Below are 25,762 nucleotides of genomic sequence, written 5' to 3'. Positions count from 1 at the left end.
AATAGATCCTATGCTCTACGGGGAGCCAGTGAAGAGACCTGAGAACAGCGGTGGTATAGACCGTCTATTTGTCCTCGTCAGTACTCTGGCAGCAGCATTCTGGATTATCTGCGTCCGGTTTATTGCAGATTTGCTGAGTGCGGAGAAAACTGCGTAGCAGTAAACAATACGTGAAGAGATAAAAGTGTGGATAATCATCTCTAATTCTAATCTCTAACCAATGCTCTGCTTGATCATAGGCACAGCATCATCAGGAGCAATAACTAGAACCTCTGTCTTACTCTCATTTAGTTGTAAGCCATTTCCTGCTGTCCAGCCCTTGATGGCATTTACACAATCTAGCAGGCTGGTGAGACTGAAGGCCTCACTGGGTTTAAGGGAGACATTGAATTGGATATAATCCTCTTACAGATATTTAGCAACATTATAGGTTTTAATGATCTGCCCCAAAGGTGATAAATATGAAGAAAATAACAGGGGCCCCAGGACCGAGCCCTGCGGTACCGCACAAGACAGTGGAGAGATGTCTGACGCAAATTCTCCGACAGAGACATTAAAACTTCTTTTAGTGAGGTAAGATGAAAACCACTCCAGGGTGAACCAAAACACAGCAGCAGCAACTCTTCAGGTTATCCTGTGAAATATCTCAACATTTACTTGCTGGATTGGCCGGAAATTTGGTGGAAACCTTCAAGGTTCCCAGTGGATGAACCCTAATGACTTTGGTGGTCCCCTGACTTTTGTTCTCGCCACACAGGGAGTTAGATATTTGTGAGTAAGTAAAGTATCTCAACAAGACACGGATGGATTCTCATGAAACTGGAGTGAATTGTTAGAACATTGGTGGTCCGCTGACTTTCCCCTCTAGTATCACCTTGAGGGCAAATATTTAAATTGCCCAATACGTTGGCTGGTGAGAAAATCCCTGCAAAAACTTCCAATCGGCCTCAGCTCTACTTTGTGTTTCGTGCTAATTAGAAAATGTCAGCATGCTAATCCGCTATCGAAGAGGGAGAAAATAATAAACCTGCTAAACTAAAGCATGTTAGCGTTTGTTGTTAACATGTTTGGATGTTATAACATTTAGCTCAAATCACCGCTGCATCCAGTCAATAGAATAGACAGAAAGATCCTTTCTAGAGTTACAATTTTAAGAAAAGGAATAATAATGTCATACGTTATTAGTCTTATCTTTTCACCATGTGAAGGCAGGCTTGTAGGCTTGTAGTGGTAAATGTTATTGTAGCTCTACGACGCTCACGTCGTCTCCATTCGTTTGTGGTTTTCCCCGAAGCACAATTTCTCTCAAAGCTGTTTTGTCATCGTGGACTGTGGTCACATGTGTGCCGATTTACCCTTTGGACACAATCTTCAAAGGAGAGACACTGTGGAGCGAGCACTCACATTCCTGTGTCATTTATCACTGAGATCGATCGGGATCGCCCCACTGAAGGCTACGGCTTCGGTGAGCGCAACTGACCCACCCCTCTGCTATCCGCCAGCGGGTCCTGGTTCCCATAATGAGCCAGTGAAAGGGATGATATGCGGGTGGGAGGACGCCGTTAATCCTCAGTAAGCATGCTGCGTGTCAAACGGCCCCGCTCAGAGATTCACGGGCCAGTGTTGAGGTCACTCCTCTATCTCCGCTGGGCGGCTCAGGCCTCGTCTCCTTTTCTGCTCGGCCCCCCGGCCTGGCTGACCGTCTGTGGGGGAGGAGGAGGTCCCCGAGCCCCTTAAATCTAACTGCTGTCCAATATTAACTGCAACACAAACAGAACAGCGGTAAACAAAAGCAGAGTAAACACACTCCCGAAGGCTCGGAGGACAAATACGGACAGACAGACAGACACACATGAACTGAAGCAAGCTTCACACGCAAAATTTAGTTCATGAATTTTTTAAAAAAAAACAACTGATTTAATTATGGTAATTACTTTATTTCAACTCATCAGGTTAAACTGAGAAACTAAACAAATCCTTTTTCTCAAAACAGCTGTTGCAATCTGGGAAACATCTATTCAGGCCAAACCTCCTCACACGCACACACACACACACACACACACACACACACACACACACACACACACACACACACGCACAATGGGTGTTGGGTGTTCTTCACTATGTGGAGATGAAGTCTCCATCCTTCCCTCCATCCATCCGTCCATCCAGCCCTGCCGTCTTCTGATCTGTGAAGCCAGGTCCAGCTGTTTGGACCCCGGTCACATCCCTGTCCTTCATGGGTGTCCCCTGCTTTCCCTTTTTTTACCCCCCCCCCCCCCCTCTCCGCCTCCCCTCCCATCCCCCGGGGACGACTAAGACCTCCTCCAGCACATCGTCCACCACAGACCAAGAGCCTCAGCTGCACTCGTCCTCTGTTTTTTTAATTTTTATATATAAATAGGACGGGACCTCAGCCCCTCCAGCTAAGAGACCTGGACGCATCCTGGGGATAGAGGAATGTTTCTGCACTTCCCAGATCCTTCATGTCTGTGAATCCTCTGAGTAATTGACTGTGTGTGTGTGTTTATGTCTTTTTAAGTGTGTGTGTGAAGATAAATCCTGTATTACTTTGCTGGAGAGAGGATATTCTGTCCAGATGAGAGAGTGGACGGAGTTGGAGATGAGCTTTTCGGCAGGGGGGTTTCTCTCCGCCTCGGATGGTTACTGCTCAACAGAGCAGCTCCAGTATTACGGTGAGTCCACACACTCCTCTGCATGTCTTTCTCGCTGCCTTTACTTTCGCTTCTCCTTCTTTTTTTCTTTTCTTTTTCTTATACAATAATGGATAAAACACTGAAGCTGGAATGTTTTAGTTGTGCTGTTGCAAGTTGACACCAATACATTCAAACCAGGAAGTACAGGGAAGACTTGACATGAGTGTCCATGAACGTGTGGAGACGACTGAAGTACTTCCAGTGTTCTCAGTCAATGGTACGTTTATCCAAATTATGTTTTATAGCGTTATTGGTTCCTGGCTCATGTCTAATCTGCGGTGTCAACTTTGTTGTGACAGGAGTTAGTTCACTGAAATTATGAAAACATATGTTCTCACTTACTGCAAATAGTTTAAGGTTGAATGTCTTTATGTTTTAGATATTCACTCTGAAGCTCAGGAGGACCGGCCCGCTAGGTTGCTGCCACAATTATAACTGAATACTCAAATCTACTCAGTTTATATTAACTATCTTTGACCATTTCATTTAAAAATAAATATTATATTAAAATAAAGTTTAAAAAAAACATTACCGAGTAAGACTGCTAAGACTTTTCCCCCTACTATTCTACTTTATTGTCCCATTTACACATTTACCAAAATATCACATGTTCCTTACTGTCTAACAAAAGGTATTTGGGATTATGCACCTTTAAAGGTGCATAATTCGACATTCAGAGCATTAACATAGCAGCAAAGCAGCACCTCTAACTGGGTAAATTATACGTTGTAGTGTTACAACAAGGATGTGACTGAACTCTCACAGTTGATGGATGAACGTCGATCCTTTATCCACCAACTCCAAGAACTCGCTGACATAAAGAAAAAAAAGATTCTCGAGGCGTTTCAGCCGGCTCGATGCATTCGCCACACGCAGGAAGGCTGAGTGCGCGTCCGAGGATCTATTTATACTGACGTGCATCATCCACAAATTCCCCCTGTTGTCTGCCGCCAGGAGCAGGGCGGTGGAGGCGCAGCTATGGGGGGTAGTTTGCTGGTGTTGTTTGGCTCCCTGGTGCGTGGGATGGAAGGGAGGCTGAGGAGTGTTTAGACAGCGTTCACATGGTTTACAAACAGAGGAGCCACAGCTCTGTCACATGCAGAGAAAGCAAGGACCCCCTCTCCTCCTCCTCCCTGCAAACCACCGCCGCCACGGCCTGATGAAGACAGAAAACATCTGGAGAGAGAGAGACCGAAAGAGGACAAAAGGATGGAGCGAGGACGGGTTCACAAGCGTCGCCGTTAAAGTGACGATTGGGATATTTGCTCAATCGAGGGTGTGGATGAACTTAATGCACACCCGTTTTCTACATCGACTGTCGATAGTCGTGAACACCTCCAGATCAGTTCCTGGGGTCCGAAAGGTTGAAGACTGGTGACCGGTAGATAGTTGCAGTGGCAAAGTATTGAAAGTCCCACACCATCGCGTCTCCCTTTGGTCTTGGATGGATCAGAGAGGGCAGAGGCCGAGGGAGAACGCCTCAGAGAGAAAATAAGGGGGAGTTTCGGTTCTTCAACGGCGGGTGAGGAGGGGTTGAGCCGGTGATGCTGTGGGTCGTGTGTTATGTGAGAATGCCGTGACTTCAGGATGAGACGATTGATACCACGTTCTCAACTAACTTCAAGATCAGACTGTATCGCCAAATGATAAGAAATGTGATCGGGTCATCTCTTTTTTGGGACCGAGCCTTGTGGCTTCTCGACATGAATACAGTAGCTTGTAACAGTCCCTTTAAGGTCAGTGGTTCTCAAACTTTTTCTGTCACGCCCGAGTTTGCAGGAAGAAAAATGTTCGGGCCCCAACAACGTGGTCCAACTTTTTGAGACTCCTCCATCCGTGTTTTTTTTTTTTTTTTTTTACAAATTAATAGATTAAATAAAATTGAAATCCCAAGTAAACCAGATTGCTCCATCAGACAAAAACTAATAACACGTGCAATCACTTTGTTAAAACAATGCAAATAAAGTTATATATGTGCAAAAAATAACTCATAATTGGCAAAAAGATTTCCAAGGAAGCCAGTTGAAAAATAAATGGTTAAAATGTAAAGCAGGCACAGGTCTTTTCGCCTCTACATGGCCGAAGCAGAGACAACCCTGATGACAATGGCTGGATGGTTAGAAAGGCCTCCCAGTAAGCGGCTGCAGGACCCAGAGGGCTCAGGCTCTGCGAAAAAAAAGCCCTTATTTTTAAGTTCTCCTTCAGCAACGCCAGAGACCATTTCCATCTTTACCCTTTAAACTTTCATCTCCAGCAGTGTCTGAGACTCCTAACGGTTGGATGAGCGCTTCGTTTAATCAGCGCATAAAAGATCCCACAGCAGTCCCAGTGGTACTGGTCCAGCTGTTCTTTCAGGGGCTGCCAGTGGCCACACATGTTTTCTCAAAGGAGACCGGACTTGCAAAAACACAAGCTGCTGATACACGCTCAGAGACGTTTCAGCCCGTCACAACACGGAGCGGCCATTGCCGGCTGAATGAAGCAACCAGAAAAGAGGATCAAAAAACACCCTTGATGGCACTGGGAGCTTTCAGCTGCATCCTGTTTCAGCAAATTCACAAGGCCTCAATCTCGACTTTTTATTATATCCCCCAAGAACCATAAAAGCAGTCACACGAGTCACAGAAGACCACATTCCTGTGACTCTCGTTGACTCTCATTCATGTTTCTGTTTGTTTCTAATTGCACTTGTTCAAGCTATCGATCTGTTGTTTAGATGTGTGTGTGTGTGTTTGTGTGTGTGTGTGTGTGTGTGTGGGAGGGGAATCAATAGCCAGGTTTCTCATGTTTCATGTAAACATCATATCCCCCCCCAAAAAAACGTGACGTGATAGTAGTGCTATTTACTCTATTGATCTTATTGTCAACAAATCTAATGAAAATAGCAAAAACAACAAAGTTTCCGTGGTTTCTGACTTCTCTGCCCTGTCTGTGGAACTCAGCCATAACCACATTACATTTCTTTGACGCTTTTATCCAAAGCGACTTACATTTGTGTAGACACGGCAACAGGGAGCAATTCGGGGATAAGTGTCATCGACATCGATATCGATTAGCAGAGCCGAGGTTCGAACCACCGACCCTCTGATTGAAAGACTGGAACGCTAACCACAGTCATTGGCTCCTGCTAAACACATGAGCTGGAGTTGTCGCTGTAGTTTTTATTGCAAATGTTACTCAAACAGAACTAAATCAAAATGTTCTGCTTTCAATGCAGTGAAGGAAAATGTCCCCGAGTGCAACAGCGTGACACATGGATGTGTTTCTAGTTTTGGAAAACAGCGCAACATGATGTATCAGGCTTAAAGCCACACAGACAGACCTTGTTCGTACACTTTTGCATGAGGTTCGTTGACTTTGATAAAAATATCAAATAACAGCCATATCCCAGTTACGAAAATAAATAAGTAAATAAGGCAGTTTGATTTGATCGACAGGCAGCAGCAGTGAGGATGCACTTTTTTCCCTCCAGGAAGTGGTAACGTTCCAAAAACAGTTTTCTTAGAAGTTCAAATGAATTCATCATGTGTCTAAATGCCTTAGTGCTTTGGTTTAAATCCTACATTCGGCCACAAATCTACACAAAATTACAAAAGCCATATTGAAGTGGTCTGCAACTGGAGATGGACAGTTCACTCATGAGTTTTTAAACTTACATATCTGACCACCAAAGCAATTATTATACACCCCCCTCTGAAAATCCACTTTTTCTATTTCAGACATGCTGGCTGACCCTCTGGGCTACCCCCTTCAGGACCCTGACCTTCAGCTGCTCTCTTGCAGCCAACAACCGTACAGCCCCGCCAACCTGCCCTTCTCCCTCTATGGCTCTCCGCCCTCCTCCACCTCTTCTCCGTCCTCCTCCTCCTCCTCTTCGCAGCCCTGCCATCCTCCGTACCACTACAGCCCCCATTGCCTGGAGGCCCCCTGTGATCCCGGCCTGGAGCCCCACCGCGGGGTCCTGGCTCAGGGGCTCGGAGCGGTAGGACTGCCGCTGGGGCGGAGGACGCGGGTGGTGTCGGGAGGGAAGGGCAGAGGTCAGGAAGAGCTGTGTGTGGTGTGTGGAGATAAAGCGTCAGGGTATCACTACAACGCTCTGACCTGTGAGGGATGCAAAGGTATTTCTGACTTTCCAATACAAAAAATATATCCGTATAGTTAATCTAGAGACCTCACCTGGACCTTCTTTCTGCTTCTTTCCTTGCAGGTTTCTTTAGGCGCAGCGTGACTAAAAAGGCTGTGTATCACTGTAAGAGCGGCGGTGGCTGTGAGATGGACATGTACATGAGGAGGAAGTGCCAAGACTGTCGGCTGAGGAAGTGTCGTGCTGTGGGAATGCTGGCTGAGTGCAAGTGAACTTAATAAGAGAGAAAAACAGAGAAATCAATATTTGCTTAAACAATAGACATTTAGCTGTTTTGACTCCGGCCTGAAGATGCTTTTTCTTTCTCAGGCCTCCTGACAGAGGTGCAGTGCCAGTCCAAACGGCTGAGGAAAGGCGGTAAAGTCAGAGGACACAAGGAAGAGGAGAACACAGACGGCAAGAGGGTCAGCTCTACCAACAGGCTACCTGGGCAGGTAATAGAAAGCAGGGCCCACCCAGTCTGTTTGTGAGCCACGCCGGGGGCATTGGCCTAGCGATAGCAGCGCTGGTCTGTAGCCGTGGAATTACGATGACATTCATGGTCCCCACGGGATGAACCCTGCTAACTTTGGTGACATCCTCGACGTTTTCTCTAGTGCCGCCTGTACTTTGTACGTCGTGCTTATTGACCCTGCAGTCAGCCCGCTCGGTCAAGCAGTCAGAGCTTCCATGAAGCCCACACTGTCACTAAGTAAAAGAGAGAAGCTAAAGCTGACGCATGACAGGGTAAATGTTAGCCACCACATCACCTGGCTATCAAAACAGAAGGCCATGAATTGATCACGGGTCCTGTAAAGTCGGATAGGTCACTGCCATCAAAAAGCAAAAGCAGCATTAATAATTGTCAGTATTACACAAAGTTCAACATGACTAGCTCCAAATCCACAAGACCAGCCTGAAAATAAAGAAAATCTGGAACAATTGCGTAAAAGTCTTTGAAGCAGAGCTGGACAGTTGTCAGACCCTGGCCGGAGCTCACTGATGCTACACTATGGTTGTGTAGTCGAGGTTCATGCGGCGGCACTCATCAAAGGCTCAATCAGCTAGTGTAAGTTAGACGTTGGGTTGAAGGATGCTGTGGTTTAAATTATTAAATGGTTGGTTTGTCGTTTGGTTAAACAACTATAAATAGGGTTAGGACTGTTGGGAGTGGGATTAAATCCTCTTTCACGGGACATGTCATTTTATTTTGCCATATTGATACAGTGTATGGTTTTTCTATCAACTGGATGTGAATGCTTGTTTTAGCTTAATCTAGAAAATTTTACAACCGGCAAACTCATTTTTGCCATAAAGCGGTCCCGCTCATTCATTAGCAACATTGCACATATTGGCTTCTAAATGTCAAATTAAATGTCAAGGGATAAGGTGTCATAAATAAAGACAGAGATATATATTGTCACAGAGAAATGCCATAAAAATGTAATTTAAAAAACATTTCCATAGTAAGCTATAAAAATGTCACAAAATGGTCATATATAAGAACGCTATAAAAAGTCAGAGTTTAGTATGTCGTAAAAAATATCATAAAACGTCACAGCATATTATGACATGAAAATGTCATCAATATGTCATTGTACTGTATGTCACTTTAATGTCATCAAACATGTCACTAAAAAGTCATGGTATAATATGTCTTGCCAAATGTCATAGTGCAGTATGCCAGAAGACATGTCAAAAAAAGGTCACAGGATATTATGTCATAGAAAATGTCGTAAAATATGTCCTTGTGTGTGCCATAAAATGTGACGAAAACATCATAGAAAATCATAGTTTGTCACAGTAATGTCCCAGTGTGTTATGTCAATATATATTATAGTATACTGTGTCACAACAAAACGTAATTTAAAAAAGTCCTCGTATAGTAAGTCATAAAATTAAAAATAAAAAACATCATAGGGTAGTAGGCTATAATAATGTACATTTCTATGTAATGGTGTAATAGTTTTAACATGTGGAAGTTATATTCTAATCCATATCCTGGTAAAACCATCTCCCTCAGGCGGTGTCTGCCAGTTTAACCCAGGAACAGAAGTACCTCGTGGACCGGATGGTGGAGGCCCACCAGCTGTACAAAGCACAGGACGGCAGCCACTGCAGGGTAGGTCACCGAGTGGAAACCCCTCCTCCCCAAAAAACACTATTATTTCTACATTGCCCTGATGGTTGCGTGTGTGTGTGTGTGTGTGTGTCTGCTCAGCTGCTTGAGTGGTTGTGTACAAAAGAAGAAGAGGGCTTGTCTGACTTAGCGTCGCCCCATCTGCAACGGCTGCTACAGTTTGCCAGGACAGTGCCAGGTGAGCTTGACAGGACTGATGTGAAATAAAGAGAAAATTGGTTTCACAGAAACGTGAAACGAGATCATAGAAAGGGGATTTAAATGGCTCGACCCACACGTGATGCATGATTACACCACGTACAAATCAAGACGTGGCATAATACTTGTACGTATACTGCCATTCATCGTCTTTACCGCTGTGTCTCGCGAGTGATGATGACACGAAAGAGTAAAAACGTGTGAATTCAAAACAAATATGGACGTTCCCCTCACAGGGTTTGACCTCCTGGACTTTCCTGACCAGAGCTCTCTCTTGTCCGTCTCTTCGCTGGAGGTCATGTTCCTGCTCTCAGCACAGCAGTTCTCCCACAACCCAACTAGCCCCAGTCCAGGTGGACACACACACACACACACACACACACACACACACACACACACACACACACACACACACACACACGTGTAATGTTCATACTAGTACTCTAGTTCAGTTTGATACTTAGAATAATACTTTTTCCCTGAATATCAGCCCTGCAGATTTTCAGCACGTCATCACACAACTGGTTGAGAAATGTAGCGTCAAAGGAAAACATCCACAGTGGGATGCTGGTCAACTCAGGTGGGTCCAGATGTGCACTCACTCAGAAAATAACAACGATTTTACAGGCTGTGACCAAACAAAAAAGTATGTTCAATGTATTAAAGAAAAGGAGAACAATTCCCTGTTTGTATTTGCTGGTGTGAACAGGAGGCAGTGAGGATCTCTTCGGGCCGGTGCTCAACTTCTTCCACAGCATGGCAACGCTGCGAGTGACGGAGGCAGAATACACGCTGCTCACGGCAACGGCTCTGCTCTGCTCAGGTATGGACCAGGAGTCTGGATGTGTGGACTGGACTTTGAAACATGTGGAAACAACTGTCCGTTCAAGACTCGCAAATGCTCTATCCCACTGTAAATAATCAGTTTAAACACATTTGCGGCTCTTTAGCAGGTTTCAGTAGTAAAATGATCTGTAGCTTACCTGCTCTGTAGCAGAGGTGCTTTCATAGTCCGACATCTGTATCCCTCAGTAATGGTTTGGATACAAACACAAAACAGGCTCTCTCTCTCTCTCTCTGTGTCGTGTTCTGCAGACCGCGCGTCCCTGCACGCAGCCAGCTGCGTTGAGAAAATGCAGGAACTGATCTTGGACCTGCTGTCCAGGGTGTGTGGGGCCCAGGCTGGAGCTGCACGAGGGGGACCTCAGCGGTTCGGGCGCCTGCTGGGCCGACTGACCGAGCTGCGGACGCTTCGCCACAACTACCTCCTCCTGACGAGACGGCAGCCGGGACACTGACAGAGGGGAACCCGCCAAACACGGTTCTGGTGTTGGAATTGAAGGACTATGAGCTGAGGAGAGTTTCCTCCCGATGAGCAGACTGTGTTGGACACACACACACATGCACATACACACACGCACACACACACACACGCACACAGACATGATCATTATTGAATTTTAGCTTATGATGGGACTGAAATGTGTTTGTAGATTGCTGTAGTTTGTTTGGACAAGATATATTTTATCATCCTTTTTTTATAACTGTTGTATCAGCTAACATTTATAATTAACAGTACTTTTTAATATGCTGAATATTGTTGAAAATAAAATAAAACGCAGACTGTTTGCAAGCTGGACTCTTAACTCTTCCTGAGGGTTTGAGCTGACGGTCTGAATCATTGATGTAAAACATTGAAATATTTTCCAAGTTGTTATTGTAAATTATTACTTGATTTTAAAAGCAACAACCTGAAACTTCACTTAGTTTCCAAAAGGTTTTTATTAGACCATTTAATTCTAGTGAGACTAAATATTTTGTAAAAACATACAGGTTGTGCAAGCTTTAGGTATATATTATCTCATTTAATAATTATGGAGCTCTCGACAATAAAGAGGATATTTAACAGTGAATGGTGGCGAATGATCTTGTGTGAAAACCAAACCAAACGTGAACTTTTGTTAAAATGACGGCTGCATGTTTTTTAAAACCTCACTCCATTTGTTTTAAATACGATTTAATATTCTTTAGTCCAAAGAGAGATCAAGAGATAATCAAAATGAAATTTGAATATAAAGAACAATTGTCTTATTGTGCTGTATGCTCTGAATGTACACACACACACACACACACACACACACACACACACACACACACACACACACACACGTACAAAAAGAACATGAAACGTAAGAGCATGTTCAGTTAAAAATGTCATAGTATAGTTACTATCCTGACTTTTTTTTTACATACTTTACCACGTGTTCCATCTTCCATCCAATTCCCAGCAAAACCTTGTCTCTTATTTTTATTTTATTGAGGAGGCTGGTCCGATGAGTCATATATAAATATATATATATATATCTCCTATTATGTAATGTACATGTTATATCTATATAACGTGTGTGTGTGTGTATATATATATATATATATATATATATATATATATATATATATACGCACACATACACACACACACACATATATATATATACATATATATACACTTATATTTTTTTACATTCAATCATTTCGTTTGAACAAAATGAGTACATTGATAATGGAAAATAACTTCTCATCTCATGAGGAAGACGTTCAAATCAATGAATAAAAAGTACAAAATACACAATATTTCTTGACGTCAGCACGTAATATGTTGCAGCAAAGTGCTGTCCCATTCATATTTACAACATCAAGCCCTCGCAGCCTCTCACACTCAACCAGTTAGCAGCTGACGTCAGTAAGCCCCTGAGGGTTCAGGGCTTGAGGGTTCAGGGGGGACATTGGGATGGGGCCTCGGTTAAGGGCGCTAAAGGAAGCCCCAAACAATTGTCTGATGTCACATACAGGAGCAGTGCGGGTTCCGTGTGGATGCAGTTTTGTTGGGCATCGCGGTTCTGTTGGGCTCCATCAGTCCGTCAGCCGGGGGGGGGGGGGGGGGGGGGGGGGGGGGGGGGGGGTTGGCAGGTTGAGTGTCTACGCCACCAAGCGAGAGTGTTCGAGTATCTCGTGTGTCTCGTTCACATAAGGGTAAAATGGAGCGGGAGCTTGACGAGGTGGTTCGGCACGGCACAAGCGATGCGGTGAGCAGACAGAAGCAGCTGAAATAAAACTCTCTCTGGAGGGCGAGGCTCAGCCTGAGAGATGGAGAGAGGAGCTCAGACATCCAGATGGTGGTCACGCTGCTCCTTTGGGACGAAAAGGGGCCAGCCGAGGTGGCTCGGGCTTCTGCTCAGAAGGCCTCCTGGGCATCTCGCTTTAGAGGTTTTCTCCGGGCATTTCCAACTGGTAAGGGGCCGCGGGGTGGACCCAGAACACGCTGGGGAGATCATGCATGTAGTCTGGCCCTGGGAAAGCCTCAGGAGCTTCAAGATCTACTTTCTGGTGTGCTCACTGAATCCAGACTCTCACTCAGAAAACTTCTAAGCTCCTACAGGCTTAAAATTAATGAACAAAATGTTCCCGTTTGCTGGTGCGAGCAGGAGGCAGTGAGGATCTCCTCGGGCCGATGCTCGACTTCCTCTGCAGCGGTGAGGGAGGCTGAATACACCCTGCTCCCTGCAACAGCTCTGCTCTCAGACCTGCAGCCATCTGTACGTTTGGTCTGAAATAAGCCAATCGGCTGTCGAGTACAGATATGCAAAACCTCTATTCCACTGGAAATAATCAGTTTAAACCATCTGGAGCTCAGCAGCAGGTTGTAATAGTCCAAATGACGTCATTATTAAATTCCACTAAACAATGGCTGTTCTCCCCCTTGGCTAAAAAAAACAAACTTAAACTGCAGTTAAGTGTCCCAAAAGATTTTTAATAGAGCATTTATTACCCAAAATGTGGAAATACTTCTTTTGACAAAATATTTGGTAAACAGATAAAATATGCAGGTATTACAAGCTTATAAAGGTGTATTTTTCCCATTTGATAAAACGTGACAATAAATAGTATAATCTGGGGTCAACAGTGAATGATTGACAGTAAAATCACCAAACCAAATGTGAATTTAGATGTGTCTCAACTTTCACCAATATAACTTGATTTCTATATCCCATAAATAAATAATTTCTCTGTATCAAAAAGAGAATTCATATAAAGAACAATTGGCTCATTGTGTTGCATGTTCTGAACGTATTCACATGCACACGCACAACAATGAAATGACATCAAAGACAAGCCAAGTACACTGCGGCAAGTCAGGAATTATTTCATCTCCACGAACATACACAGCCACGCTTCGCCCCTTGAGGGTTGATTGAAATACGCATTTTAAAAACAGCAACATTAAATTACATTGGGTTTGATAATAAACACACATATGTACACAAAGTGTGCCTTTATAATATACAAGTGTCTTTGTAAAAGATTAAAATGTAAAAAGCTATTGTATAAAACATGGCAGTGATCCATTCACACGTCGTCTGCGCTTCATATAAATATGTCAAATCTCTTTTCTGACAGTTTGATTCCTTGGCAGTAGCATGATACGAAATAAAGGGGAATTCTTTTACATTTGATCCAGACACACCGATTCACATCAAGGTAAGCGGATACCTCCATACAACCCTCTGAACGAGGGATTTAATGCTTCCAGACTGCAGCAACGTGGGACCTCAAGGTAACTTCATCCAGAGCTCCGCGACGCGAGACGGAGGCAAAGCGCCGTCGCTCTGCGTCAGACACTAGTGGTGTGGGAACAGACTACAGTCCAGCAGTCTGCTGGGCAGCAGCCTCTCTGAGAACATGATGAGAATAATAACTCCACTCGCGGTGGGACCACCTGCGGCTTTAAGACCAAAACAGAGATGCATAGTTGCCGAATGTGTGCGCACACGGGGAAAGGGGGGGACGGGACTCGCCGCCGTCCTCTACAGGTAATTGGAGGTGACAAAGCCGTGGCTGTGGCTGACTCGGCTCTGGTGGATCATGGCGCGGTCGTACGCCACCTGGACCGACTTGCGGATGCTGGACTTGCGACCTTCCATTATGCGCAGCTTGTCCGCTGTGTCGTCTACACCCAGGGCGGTCACTTTGTCTCGTGGGAGCCACTGCCTACAATACCAGAAACACAGAAAATATACAGAAAACTAAAATATATAAAACTATGCTCATTTCATTTAAAAATAAAAAAAAACAGTAGGCAAAATAAGAAGCCTTTTCTTTTTTTTCTGTAGCAGCTCAACCTAATTATTCTGATCCTCCTTGCTGAAACCAGCTGAAATGCATCTGATCTCACGGATATAAGGTATACTCGAGCGTGGGCCCCTCACCATGTCCTCTTGTTGTCAAAGAAGAGCACCAGGTAGAGCCTCTCGTTGGTCTCCTCCTGCCTCTGCTCCCCAAGAGAGAGGACCTCTTTGGGCGGCACGGGGATGGGAACCCCGTTGTGCAGCATGCCCTCCTCCGGCATCTCTGGGTCGATGACCTGAAACGAACACACAGTCGAGAAGTCATATGCTGTGTTCACACCAAATGCGTCAAGATTTCGACGCGTGTCGAGATTACATGTAAAGTCAATGCACAGCTGCGTCGAAGCTGCGTAGATGCCTTTTTTTTCAGCGGGCAGCGCGTCAGACGCGTAGAAGCAGCACGAACAGCCCGCAGGTCGCGGAGCGAACTCGGGTTGACACGCGAGTTGTCGATGCGCAAGTTGAAATTTCCCAACTCCGGCTGCAAAAACGCATGAGTCAGAGTTGCGTCAGCCAATCAGCGTTGAGATAGTCCGCTCTTCACCGCCGTGCTGCCGGTGCTGAATCAAACTGCTGCCGGTCACCCAGAAGGAGCTGATAGCGGCTTCATTCAGGCTGTTGTGGGACTACGGACACTATTATGAACCCAGACACCATGGAGTTTAGATCTAGATTTGGTTATGTAGTTATATCACATTAAGACTCCCTCATTTGAATTCCTCAAGATGTTTGGTAAAAGTTGCCAAGAGAGCTGCACCATCTGTTGGCGGTTCATGTTAGATGGCGCGTCATTAACGCTTAGAAGAATACGGGCTTACCAGAGCAGGATAGGAGGGATATCCCCGACACTTGGCCCACACCAGAACTAAGGACTCCAGATCCGCCCCGTCCGTAGACATTAGACTGCCGTTGCCTGAAAAAACAGCAGGACATAGTGAATTTCTTTTTATTGATAAGAAGAAAAAAATATTTACATTGAAGTTAGTAATGTGTTTTGAACTGCAAAATGTCCTGACGCTTATGGATACTTGTGAGGAGAGTGAGAAAAGAGAATAATGGTGGTTCACAACAGAAATAATTTCTATTTAATTTCAGGAGACGTATCAGGAGACGTATGCTTAATAAAAAAAAACATACCAGTGTAATCAGAGTCTCCATTGATGATCTCCAGAAAGGGAACTTTGGAAAGAGCTGGTTTCCCGAGGCTTCGTTTGGGTGGTGAGCGACTGGAAGACAATGTCACCGTGAATGTATTGTCACTCATTACCGATCACAACCAAACAACGGCTGCACCGTGTCTTACATTTCTTTGTGCAGGACTGGACAAGGGCTGTACTCTGAGTCGGACCCGCCGTCTTTGTGCTTGTTGAAACCGTTGGTCAGGCCTGCAAGGCAAATGAGAATTCTTAGAACAATCTCAGAAGACCAGGAGGAAAGCTAGATACAAAAGAGCAAACCTACAGACAGGTACAGATGCTAACCTGATGTGATAAACGGATATTAAAAATGTATAAAGACAAATTGAACACAGCTATTCCATCTTTTTAAGAAGAGGGATTTAAAGTACAGCACATTTATTAACTACCCATGTGGACATTCGACTGATGCCTTCAGTGCCACAGGTAGTTCTGTGTGAGGATCGGAAACTAATGTAAGGAACTAGTTAAAGCCTCTCACCGCTTTCCAGTGTATGATTTGGTGTCTTATCCAGCTCACTATCTGAGCTCATGTAGCGACTGGGGGACCATTGATCATTGAGGGTGGGGGGGCTGGAGCTTTTCTGTGGGGTCTTCGAGGGAGTGGATAAAGGTGTCGAGGACGGGGTGCTGGCTGTGGAGTTGGGTGCTGTGGGGGCGTTGCTGGAACTGTTGTCCTGCGGCTCCTTCCCATTCAGCAAAGGATTGTCTCTCTCTCTGAACAGCTTGGCTCCATTTTTCGCCTTTTTGAACAAAACGGAGGTCCGTCGTCCAACTCCCTCGGTGGTGGGACGCGGAGGAGCGGCGAGCTCTGGCAGGCCGTTGGCCACCGGCGCCCGTCCTTCGCTGTGCAAAATGGGAGGCGGCAACACCTCCCGCTGCTGCGTTTTAGTGCAATTCATGTTCTCCGCGGTGAGGTCTGTGAGGTTGCAGTCCATCTTTAGGCGTTTGCAGGCCCAGCTGGGGGGCCGGGGCTCCCCTGTGATTGGCCGCAGTGTGGGAGGTTCCAGAGGGGCGTCCCCGTGTCGCGGAGCAGGGGCTGGCCCGGTTGGTTCCAGAGTCGGGGGCGAAGTGGATTTGAGGTCATCTGGAAGAGAAAGAAAAGTTGGACTAAATTTTCCGCCAGCATGAATTTCAAATGAATGTCCATTTAGTATGTCGTGTGATGCGGTGGTGTAATATTCACACTGGAATATGGTGTCACTTCAGAATGGGTCACATCTCATTCAATCAGTTTAACCGGCTCAAAGGGAGTGGAGGTATTCTATAGATATGGAGGACCTTATCGAGACGAGTGAATAGATAACTTTGCTCCCACAACTGTACACCAGCAACATGACAACATGGCAGTATTTTAAGACTCAACTGACACAAATCGCAGGTATTCTGCGGCGCACCTCTGTGGTAGCAGAGGCTGGGCTAGCCTGCAGTCAGAAGAGGGATGACATGGCATGACTGTACGTGGCCAATGGAGAGTGGTGAGTCCATGAGAGTGATGTACAGAAGAGGTGCAGACATAGAGTGCACTGGGAGAGAGGAGTTGTGAGGCAGCCATGGCTAACAAGACTCTGTGGGCCCCTACTTACTAGACTGGAGACAGTGGGGTGGTTGGGGTTGGTGCGTGGGGGGGACCCTGGCTCAATTACCTGAGGACAATGTTCCGTTAGCTCATGTTCACAACTGGTCTCATAGAAAATAAGAGGCTTTTAAAAAGGTTCATGCAGGCAATGTCATACTGTTAAACGGTTCAGTGCTTTTCATCACCCACCTTTGTCCGAGGACGACAGGCCGCGGTCGGCCTTGGCATCTTTGTCATCGTCATCTTCCTCCTCTTCGTCGGCCTCATCGTCCTCGTCCTTCAGATGTCCATTGAGAAGGCTGGAGCGGTGGTCCTGGCCCTGCCTGTAGCGGATGTTGTTGATCTCGCGACGAAGCAGGCGCATGCGTCTGGTTCGGGCGCCGCTGCATCGCATGGAGGAGACAAAGTCCATCTTTTCCAACAGCTCCTTCAGCTGTTCCTCCACGGTCATATGAAGCCGGTTGTCTGGATCCAGCACACTGTCAACTGGACACATCAGGAAGGGGTCAGGCTTAAGGGTGAAGCAGACAAGCATGACCACGAAAGTACAAAGAGCGAGAGTTTAATACTGATATTTATTAACTGAACAGATTAGCTGGCGAGCAACCGACGCACTTGCAAACAAGAAATTACATTCCGTCTCTCAAAAAAAGAGATCAGAGCCAAGTGCTGTTGTTTATCCCCACAAAGACTAGTTAAATTAATTAATAAATCAACTGCCAGAACTTGATTCTTTCAGCACTTGTCATGTTCACCGACAAACACAACATATAGTGTAATTTCTTGAGCTACAGAGTTACGGTGTTTACCTAGCAACACAATAGTAGATAGACAAGTCAGAGAAGAGAACATCAACCACAAATCCAAAACAAATTCTGATTTGAAATGACCCAGTTAAATATATAATAGCCAACCCCTTTTCCTGCCAAATTTCATTCAAATCCATCACTTGTCGGAAAATATCAGCCTCCACTATTACACAAAAGAGAGCATTATGCAAAGTGAGGCATGCAACCATCTCATTTACTGGTGGTGGCCACACGATTCTGCTTTCAAGCATTGTCGCTGATGTTCATGCTATTTGATGGAAAAGAACATTTTGTATTATTACACACTCAGTCAGGTTCAGTGGAAAAAAAGCATTCACAGCCCATATCCACAGACACACTGGAGACATTTTTGGAGAAGTGGCACTTGGATTAAACTTGCAGTTCAACCCAAGTCTTTAGAATATGTAAACAGAAGTTTTGATGTAGTTTTGCTGTAGTTAAATGCCTCACACTTTAATTCATGTCCATAATAAAGCATAGCAAATAACTATTCCAGTCCCAGTTGCCAAAAAAAAAAGTCGCCATCAAAAAAAAGGTCACACACTAATATTTTGTTGGGCCGCCTTAGGCTTTGATTACAGCATTCGATGTGGCATTGTTTCCATAAGCTTCTGCAATGTCACAAGATTTATTTCCATCCAGTGTTGCATTAATTTCTCACCAAGATCTTGTATTGATGATGGTAGAGTCTGACCTCTGCGCAAAGCCTTCTCCAGCACATCCCAAAGATTCTCAATGGGGTTAATGTCTGGACTTCCATGTGTGAACATGATGTCTCATGCTCCCTGAACCACTCTTTCACAATTTAAGCCCAATGAATTCTGGCATTGTCATCTTGGAATATGCCCGTGCCATCAGGGAAGAAAACATCCATTGATGGAATAACCTGGTCGTTGCTGAACCTATAGACCTGACCAACTGCAGCAACCCCAGATCATAGCACTGACCCCACAGACTTGTACAGAATGCAATAGTAGTTAAATCCGGGTGGCAACTTTTTTTTGGGCAGGCAGTGTATATTATCATTAAAATAGACTAACACAAAAAATGTTCGTAAAAGGTTTCTTAAATTGTACTGAACCACTTACCATGCATCTAAAAAGCATCTACTCATAAGAAAGGTACACATAGACCCCAATCTAAAGTAAAACAGATGTGTGTGTGGTCACATTTCCTGTCGAGTGCCACCGTTTTGACTTACCATCCTCCCAGGTGCAGCTGTAAAAGTCCCGTTTCTGCGGCGACTCCGAGAGGTGCATGCCAGTGTTCAGGTCCAGGCCGGTGTTGGTGGCTTGCCGTTGTGAATGGCGCAGTACGGCTCCCCCCAAATCTCTCAGACGCAGCGCTACCCGGTGAAAGACCGTGTCCTTGTTGTTGTAGAGGAGGCAGTTGGACACCATCAGGTGGAAGTCGGTCTCCAGGTCAGCCACTGAGCGGTAGGCGTGACTCTCCAGCTTAATGCGCATCGTGGAAAAGTCCATGGGCTGGCTGATGAACTCCAGGTAGTCTGGGACCTGAGGACAAGACAACATAACTCTAAAAGCTCATGAGGAGAAGGGACACATATAGGCAATTCAAAGACAAAAACACTGGACAGATAGAAAAACGTTATATAGAGAGAGAGTGTGCTGTTTTGTTTGCTATGGTTCTGCAGAACCATAAATACTGGCTATATAAGAAAAGATCTGGTCCTTTGATGAAAAGTAAAAGGCCTTATAAGCCTGTGTACAGAGAAACTTCGGGGGGAGGTTAACTATGCTTCCCAAATGCAAGAAAGGCAAGAAATATGCCACCTCCTAGCTTTACATTCGGTCATATGCACCTCTCACAGCTGGCAGAACCTAAAGAGTACGCTGCTGAGGAAACCTATTTCCAATCTGAAGCTTTAATCAGTTCACTTATCGTTTTGGGGTGTAGTGAATTCAGCAAAAATGAAGCCTTTCCTAATAATAGCAACAATGTTGTGTTCTGAACTTTGCTATATCAGTGATTTGCGCCTCTGACTGGCTTCTTCTAAACAGCAACTCATGGGTACTGTAGTATTCAGAGTCGTCTGCCAAAAGGACAGAGAAAACCAGATTTTTCGGAAGATATGGCAAAATAAATAATAACTGACGATAGGAACATCGACCTATCGGGTCTTTACATTTACTGTGAGAGTCCCAAGATTGACTCAAGGAACACTGAGCATATCTTTTAAATATATTTAAAAATAGGAGGGGGTGGGGGGAACATGGTGCCAACACTTAGCAACTCTATATAACATCTTTACATCTGGTCACTGGCAACTAGGGTTGTAACAGTGAAGCGTCTAACCTCCTTGATGTTGACTGGCTGTGCAAAGATCTGGGCTGTGTCCTTCTCCTGTAGTTGGTCCAGAGTGGAGCGTAGCAGCAACAACATCGGGGTCAACTGCATCTCCAGAGCTTCCTGGTGAACTTTGACCTGCAGTTGCCAGAGGATGTGAATGTGATGTCACCGTATGTGGAAGTTTCCGCCATACAAATTTCACAAGAAAGTTTTTACAGACCTCCAAGAGGCTAAAGGGAAGAGAAGCTAGTGAGCGGCAATGTTAACTAACCGAGAAAATTGTTTTTCTATGAAACTTGATCAAATCGAAATATTTCTGTAGAGATGTCCACAGCCAATGAGAATATCATACAAACTCAAGAGTGTAACATCCACAGGCCACTGGCAGTTCAGTCCATCATCTCTATAATTGATGGCCTTTTCTTTGGAAAAGAGTATTTGTTTTTTTCCTTCTGTGTGACACAGCTCTGTCCATTCATAGCAGGCACCTCTTGGTTTGTTTTACCACTCAGTTATAGCAAAGAGATAGTATCACGTATAAAAGAGATACGCATACTCTCTATAAGACAGGCAAATAAGTGAGACCATTCAAACATCTTAAATCTTCAGACTACATTGGTGAACACCTTACATATTACATATACATATAAAAGACCCATAATTCAGATACTTTGAATCCTCAAACAATCAGATTGAAAACATCCTGTAGAACCGCAAATATTAAAGCGATTGTCAACTATTAAATAGTTAGCAAACTATTTAGCTAATTGATTTATTTTGTTTAAGTCATTTCTTTTCTGTCCTTTCAGCTTCTTAATGTGAATATTTTGGGGTTGCTTTACTCCTCATGACAGTAAATAGTATATGTTTGAGTTGTGAACAAAACAGGATATCGCAGGAATTACATTAAGTTACCGTCCTTTGTGAGCATGTGAAGTTCATGACGTGAATATTACCTGTTCTCTTTTGAGTTTCTCCCTTTTGCGGATGAGCTCCACCAACAGCCTGGCTTTCTCAAGATCATGCCGCAGTTTCTGCCAATATCTCAGTGCTTCTCTTGCAGCAGAAACCTTCTCATCCACCTCAGGCTACAAAGTACAATACAATTTTCAATGGGTATTGTATCAACACTTAATTGAGGGAATTAATACATTTAATAAATTGTTTGCTTGGACAATGGCTAAATAAAAAGACAAAAACAGTTACAGAGAGCAAAGACTGTAAAACGGTTTCCTACCAGGACTTGTTCAGTATTCCTTTGGGATTGGATGCTAGAGTGCAGACGCCGGACCAGCGGGACGCCGTTCCTCGACTGACGCTTCAGTAACCAGTAATTATGCAGCCTATGCATGAACTGTTTTTTTCTCTGAAAGAGGATTCCTTTGCAGATGATATTCAGCCTGTACAACAGAGAAGTATGCAGGCTGGTCTTACTGTCAACATAACTAACATTGGTCCAGGCATTTCATCATTCATTGTATACTTATTTAAATTGGTCAAAACATATTTTTTACAACAGATGTGCAGCATTTTGTTACATTAAAAGTAAAATAAAGTCTAACCTGCTTATGGGTATCTGAGGCACGGTCACTTGTGGTGAAGCAGAGTGTTGTTCTGTTGACTCTGATCCCTTCTTTCCTTTCTTTTTATCCATCTTGGCATCATCTTCAGATTTCCTGCCTTTTTTCGGTGTTGCAGGGCCCTCTGTGTAGGCACTCCGTCCTCTGCTAGCCCTCCCTCTGCTGCCCACCACTCTCCCTTCACCATCCTCATCTGAGACGGGCTCTTGTCCTGGTGGTGAATGGGCCTCACAGAATGCTGTCTTTTTAACAGAGAATGTAGTCCCATTAACGTTTGTCTCTCGCACAGGATCGATCTTCATAAACAGGCCAGCACGCTGAGCACACGTGACATGAAACGCAGTGTAACAGTTTGCCTTGTGGCACTGAATGGATGCACCACGGCCCTTTTGCTTGCACAGGTAACAAGTCAGTTTCCAGCGTGCGGGCGGGATGTTATTGACCCCTTCCACTGGTTCCAGAAACACTGTGTTGGCAAAGCAGACCTCAGGGATCCAGATGGCACAGACTACATGTGCCCAGCGACCGTCACTCGTTTGTTTAAAAGCGCCTCCGCGGTTCGGACATAGAACACAGTCAACAGGTTTCTGAGGGGACTGAAGGCAGCAGCGGCACAGCCACTGACCCTCAGGGATGTAGGGAACACCGTAACACTCCTGATGGACGGCCAGGTTGCAGGAGTCGCAGAAGAGGATTACATTGCTGTTGAGGCACTCATCATCGAGGCACACGCAGCAGAAGGCATCATCGTCAATAGCACTCTGAGAGGGTGCCCGGCTGCGGGCTTCCCGGTACGCCTCCTCCTCCATCCGGTCCACAATGAGCTCAAAGTAGTCTGGTGTGACAGCTGAGAAACCCTCTGATGTCCGGCCAGCATTGACCATCTCCAGCCAGACGGTGTCCTCATCATCCATGTCATATTCTGCCTCAGCTTCCATCTCCTCAGCTAACCGCTCAATGTAACGATAATATGCTGCGGGCAGAGGAGGCGCTTCGACTGGTGTGAAGGTTTCTAACACGTGAAACTTAGGTTCAGGTAGGGTCATGTGCTGATGGTGTGATTCATTACACTTTTCAGGGGATGGTGGATGAGAATTGGGGCAGTGGTTCTTGGAAGGTGGTGGCGACTTTATAGTGGGACATTTGGAGTCTTTCCTGCGGCCCCGGGGTGTGATGGTTTTGCGGACTGTTTGGGCACTGCTGGTGGGAGGTGATGACTGCTCACTGTTCTCCTTGTTACTGTTACACTCAATAATGTCCTGAGCCATCATCTCATCCTCAGTAATGACCTCCAAGGGTTCCAGAATAGAAATGCGATGAAGCCTACCATCTAGTTCCACCTCTACCACCTTCTGGGCCTGGGAGTATGACAGGGTTTCTCTGCTTGGAGACGCTTTGAGGCTGTAGGGGGACGGGGATCGCTGGCGGGCAGCCCCACGCCCACCAACTGTCCCATTGGACTTCCTGACATCCGTTCCATCCCCTGCGGCCACCTGGCCTTTTCGACGTGGCTTCCTCATAGGCCACAAGTCACACCTTACCACCAGTTGGGATAAAAAGGAAATAAAATAATATAAGAAAAGGTGTTGTACACTTTAAATAATAATATACAAAACATAGTTTGCATCAAAATGAGCATTTGGTAGCATTACAGTGAAATGTTCAAACATTATGCCATAATTCAACTGTTGCGATAGTATTTTGTTGTTATTGTTTGCACGTGTTATCTTGAATGTACATAAATCTCCTATTCTGATCTAGCGAGATTCATTGGACAGCCTCATTTCTTGTAATTTTAGATGCACAAGACTAAGCTAAATCTAATTCCTTTACTGTAACAATGCAAGAGAACTAAGGTCTGAATAGGCTTACAATGCTTATCTTTTTATTGTTATTATTAAATTAAGCGCAGGGACGCACCCCTGTATGTGCCTTGCATTTACATGCAGTGTTATTTGGCAGGACTATGGTCACCATCACCTGTGGCGTTAACATTCCTTCACATGGCTCAACTCGCCAAACTATAATTTACTCTAATTAAGTAAATGCATTAAGAGCTGACGTAACCTACCGTCAACATGACGTTCACTGTACACTGTCAATAGAGAGACGGACAGAAAATAAAATGTATCTCTCGATTATTCTCGACTTTGTCTCACTGTTGTCAACTACTATCAGTGCTAGCCGCAACGGCAAATAACGACACACAGGGCTCATCCAATCAGCTTCCAGCATTGCGTGACTGATCTTCCCCAGAACCAATCAGCTTTAAGAAAACCCGATCAGCGCTCGTATTTCGGGAGTGAAATGTCAGCCATATTTACAGTTTTACACACAACTAAAAGCTTTTCTTTGGATTTAATAGAATTTAAAATTCTGTAAGTGAATGTTATTGCAGTGCTTTACGTCTTAATCTTGTCAAACGGGTTGAGAAAGGCCCAGCATCGTGACAGTACTTGTATTCTGACATGAAAGTAGAGAGCTAACTAGTTAGTTAACGTTATAACGTTACATATCACCAGCTAACCTGCTAACTTTAAAAGATAGGCAGAACTAACTTCAGCTGCCTTCTTATATTTTAACGTTGACAAGGTGCAGAACATGTTGCCATCTTAATAATAAATACAAATTAATGAGTCGCTCTATAATAAAGAAACAATAACTAACAAACTTAAGTCATCTTACCTATTATGGCAACTGACTGACACAGGTATCTCGACAGCCGGCGGTCTGGAGCCGCTTCTACAGCAATGGTTGCCTACAGTAATGGTTGCCTACAGTAATGGTTGCCTACAGCAATGGTTGCCTATCCAGCCGCCTTACTTGCTGTACTCTCGAAGCTAACAGCTAACTACCGACCAGCTACAGTTTTCTGGCACAGCCGGTATATTTCGCTATTTGAAACCGCTTCCGTTTCTTTACAACAAGGCGGTTAGAAGGCAAACAGTCAACCGCACGGGTTTACTGGGAACACGAGGATACATTTGCATTAAAACGCCGAGAAACAGCTTATTGTCGATTAAAATATTGTGAGGAGAAGGAATACTAGCATCCTTCGGCTAGCTGGCTCGCTGTTTGGAGTCCTGAGAATGTGCACAGTCGATACTAGCCCGAGTGAAACATAGGACTTCCGGATACGCGTTTCAAAATAAAGTGTTTTCAACGCGTCACAATTAATACGACTCAGAAATCAATCGTATTTGCTCTCCGTCTATCACTATTTCCTGTTATAATATCTTCTATTGATATGTGTGATCCATTGAATCCACTTCGACGGAATATAAAATTTAGTATTTATGTATTTCAGCAGTCTGGTTGGTTTTTAAATGAGAAAATCATAAACAGATGTACAATTCGTTTCTTTTCTCCTGGTGCATTCTTAAATTGACTTAAATAATGGATTACTTTTGAAGCTTGGCTTTTAGTTTTGATAAACCATAATGCAGTGCAAAATGTGTTGTCATTCTAGTCATATTTGCCATTATTTGTCATAAAATTATATTTTGACGACGGATTTGCTCACTTCCGCTGTTACAGTTGCCTGTGGTTTTACGGTACCTTGATAGCAGCAGTTTGATACGTTTCGCCCGCCCCAGTGACGTCATCACGTCATGATTTTTCGCGCGCAAGCTACTCAACAGGGCCAATGACAACAATGTGGATTGATGTTAGCACAGCTTTATTCTAAATATGTAATTTTCAATTCAAATTAGCAAATTATAACTCTGAACTACACGTGGAGTGGAAACTGTACACCTGTTCTGTCACCCCATGTGCAATAAACATGTGTGCACTCATCTTTTCTCATGAAAATTGTTTATTCTTTCAATTTACATTACATTCAATTTTGTATGTATGTACACACATGCACACCCTCACCTACTCAATTGCAAATAGATGACACAA

General features: G+C 44.6%; 2 protein-coding genes across 3 annotated transcripts; one reads left to right on the top strand and one right to left on the bottom strand.

Annotated features, from left to right (window-relative positions):
• The first annotated feature begins 2,599 nt into the window (after window positions 1-2,599).
• On the top strand, window positions 2,600-10,701 carry nr1h5 (nuclear receptor subfamily 1, group H, member 5). The gene is made up of 11 exons (XM_068598236.1): window positions 2,600-2,696; window positions 6,437-6,835; window positions 6,925-7,065; window positions 7,171-7,295; window positions 8,864-8,962; window positions 9,062-9,158; window positions 9,415-9,531; window positions 9,669-9,758; window positions 9,888-10,001; window positions 10,129-10,131; window positions 10,274-10,701. Exons 1-11 carry the CDS (start codon window positions 2,600-2,602, stop codon window positions 10,474-10,476), a joined length of 1,485 nt encoding a protein of 494 aa, XP_068454337.1. The 3' UTR covers window positions 10,477-10,701.
• Window positions 10,702-13,937: 3,236 nt separating this feature from the next.
• brpf3b (bromodomain and PHD finger containing, 3b) lies at window positions 13,938-24,931 on the bottom strand. Of its 2 annotated transcripts, none has more exons than XM_068598297.1 (13): window positions 24,542-24,931; window positions 21,839-23,392; window positions 21,514-21,676; window positions 21,233-21,364; window positions 20,283-20,411; window positions 19,168-19,480; window positions 17,326-17,622; window positions 16,039-16,644; window positions 15,665-15,746; window positions 15,499-15,587; window positions 15,180-15,274; window positions 14,443-14,597; window positions 13,938-14,224 (listed from the first exon to the last, which is right to left on the bottom strand). In XM_068598297.1, the coding sequence occupies exons 2-13, from the start codon at window positions 23,374-23,376 to the stop codon at window positions 14,041-14,043; spliced, it is 3,783 nt and encodes a 1,260-aa protein (XP_068454398.1). In that variant the 5' UTR covers window positions 23,377-23,392; window positions 24,542-24,931; the 3' UTR covers window positions 13,938-14,040. The 2 variants fall into 2 exon arrangements, with proteins under 2 accessions (XP_068454398.1, XP_068454399.1); XM_068598298.1 differs by lacking the exon at window positions 24,542-24,931 and adding an exon at window positions 23,928-24,065.
• Window positions 24,932-25,762: the final 831 nt, after the last annotated feature.

The sequence above is a fragment of the Clinocottus analis genome, unplaced genomic scaffold, assembly GCF_023055335.1.
Source record: "Clinocottus analis isolate CAN_PGR_092001 unplaced genomic scaffold, fCliAna1.0.p SCAF_4, whole genome shotgun sequence".
NCBI classification, from domain to species: Eukaryota; Metazoa; Chordata; class Actinopteri; order Perciformes; family Cottidae; genus Clinocottus; species Clinocottus analis.
The sequence above is the reverse complement of the archived record's forward strand: the minus strand, read 5'-3'. Positions and strand labels throughout refer to the sequence as shown.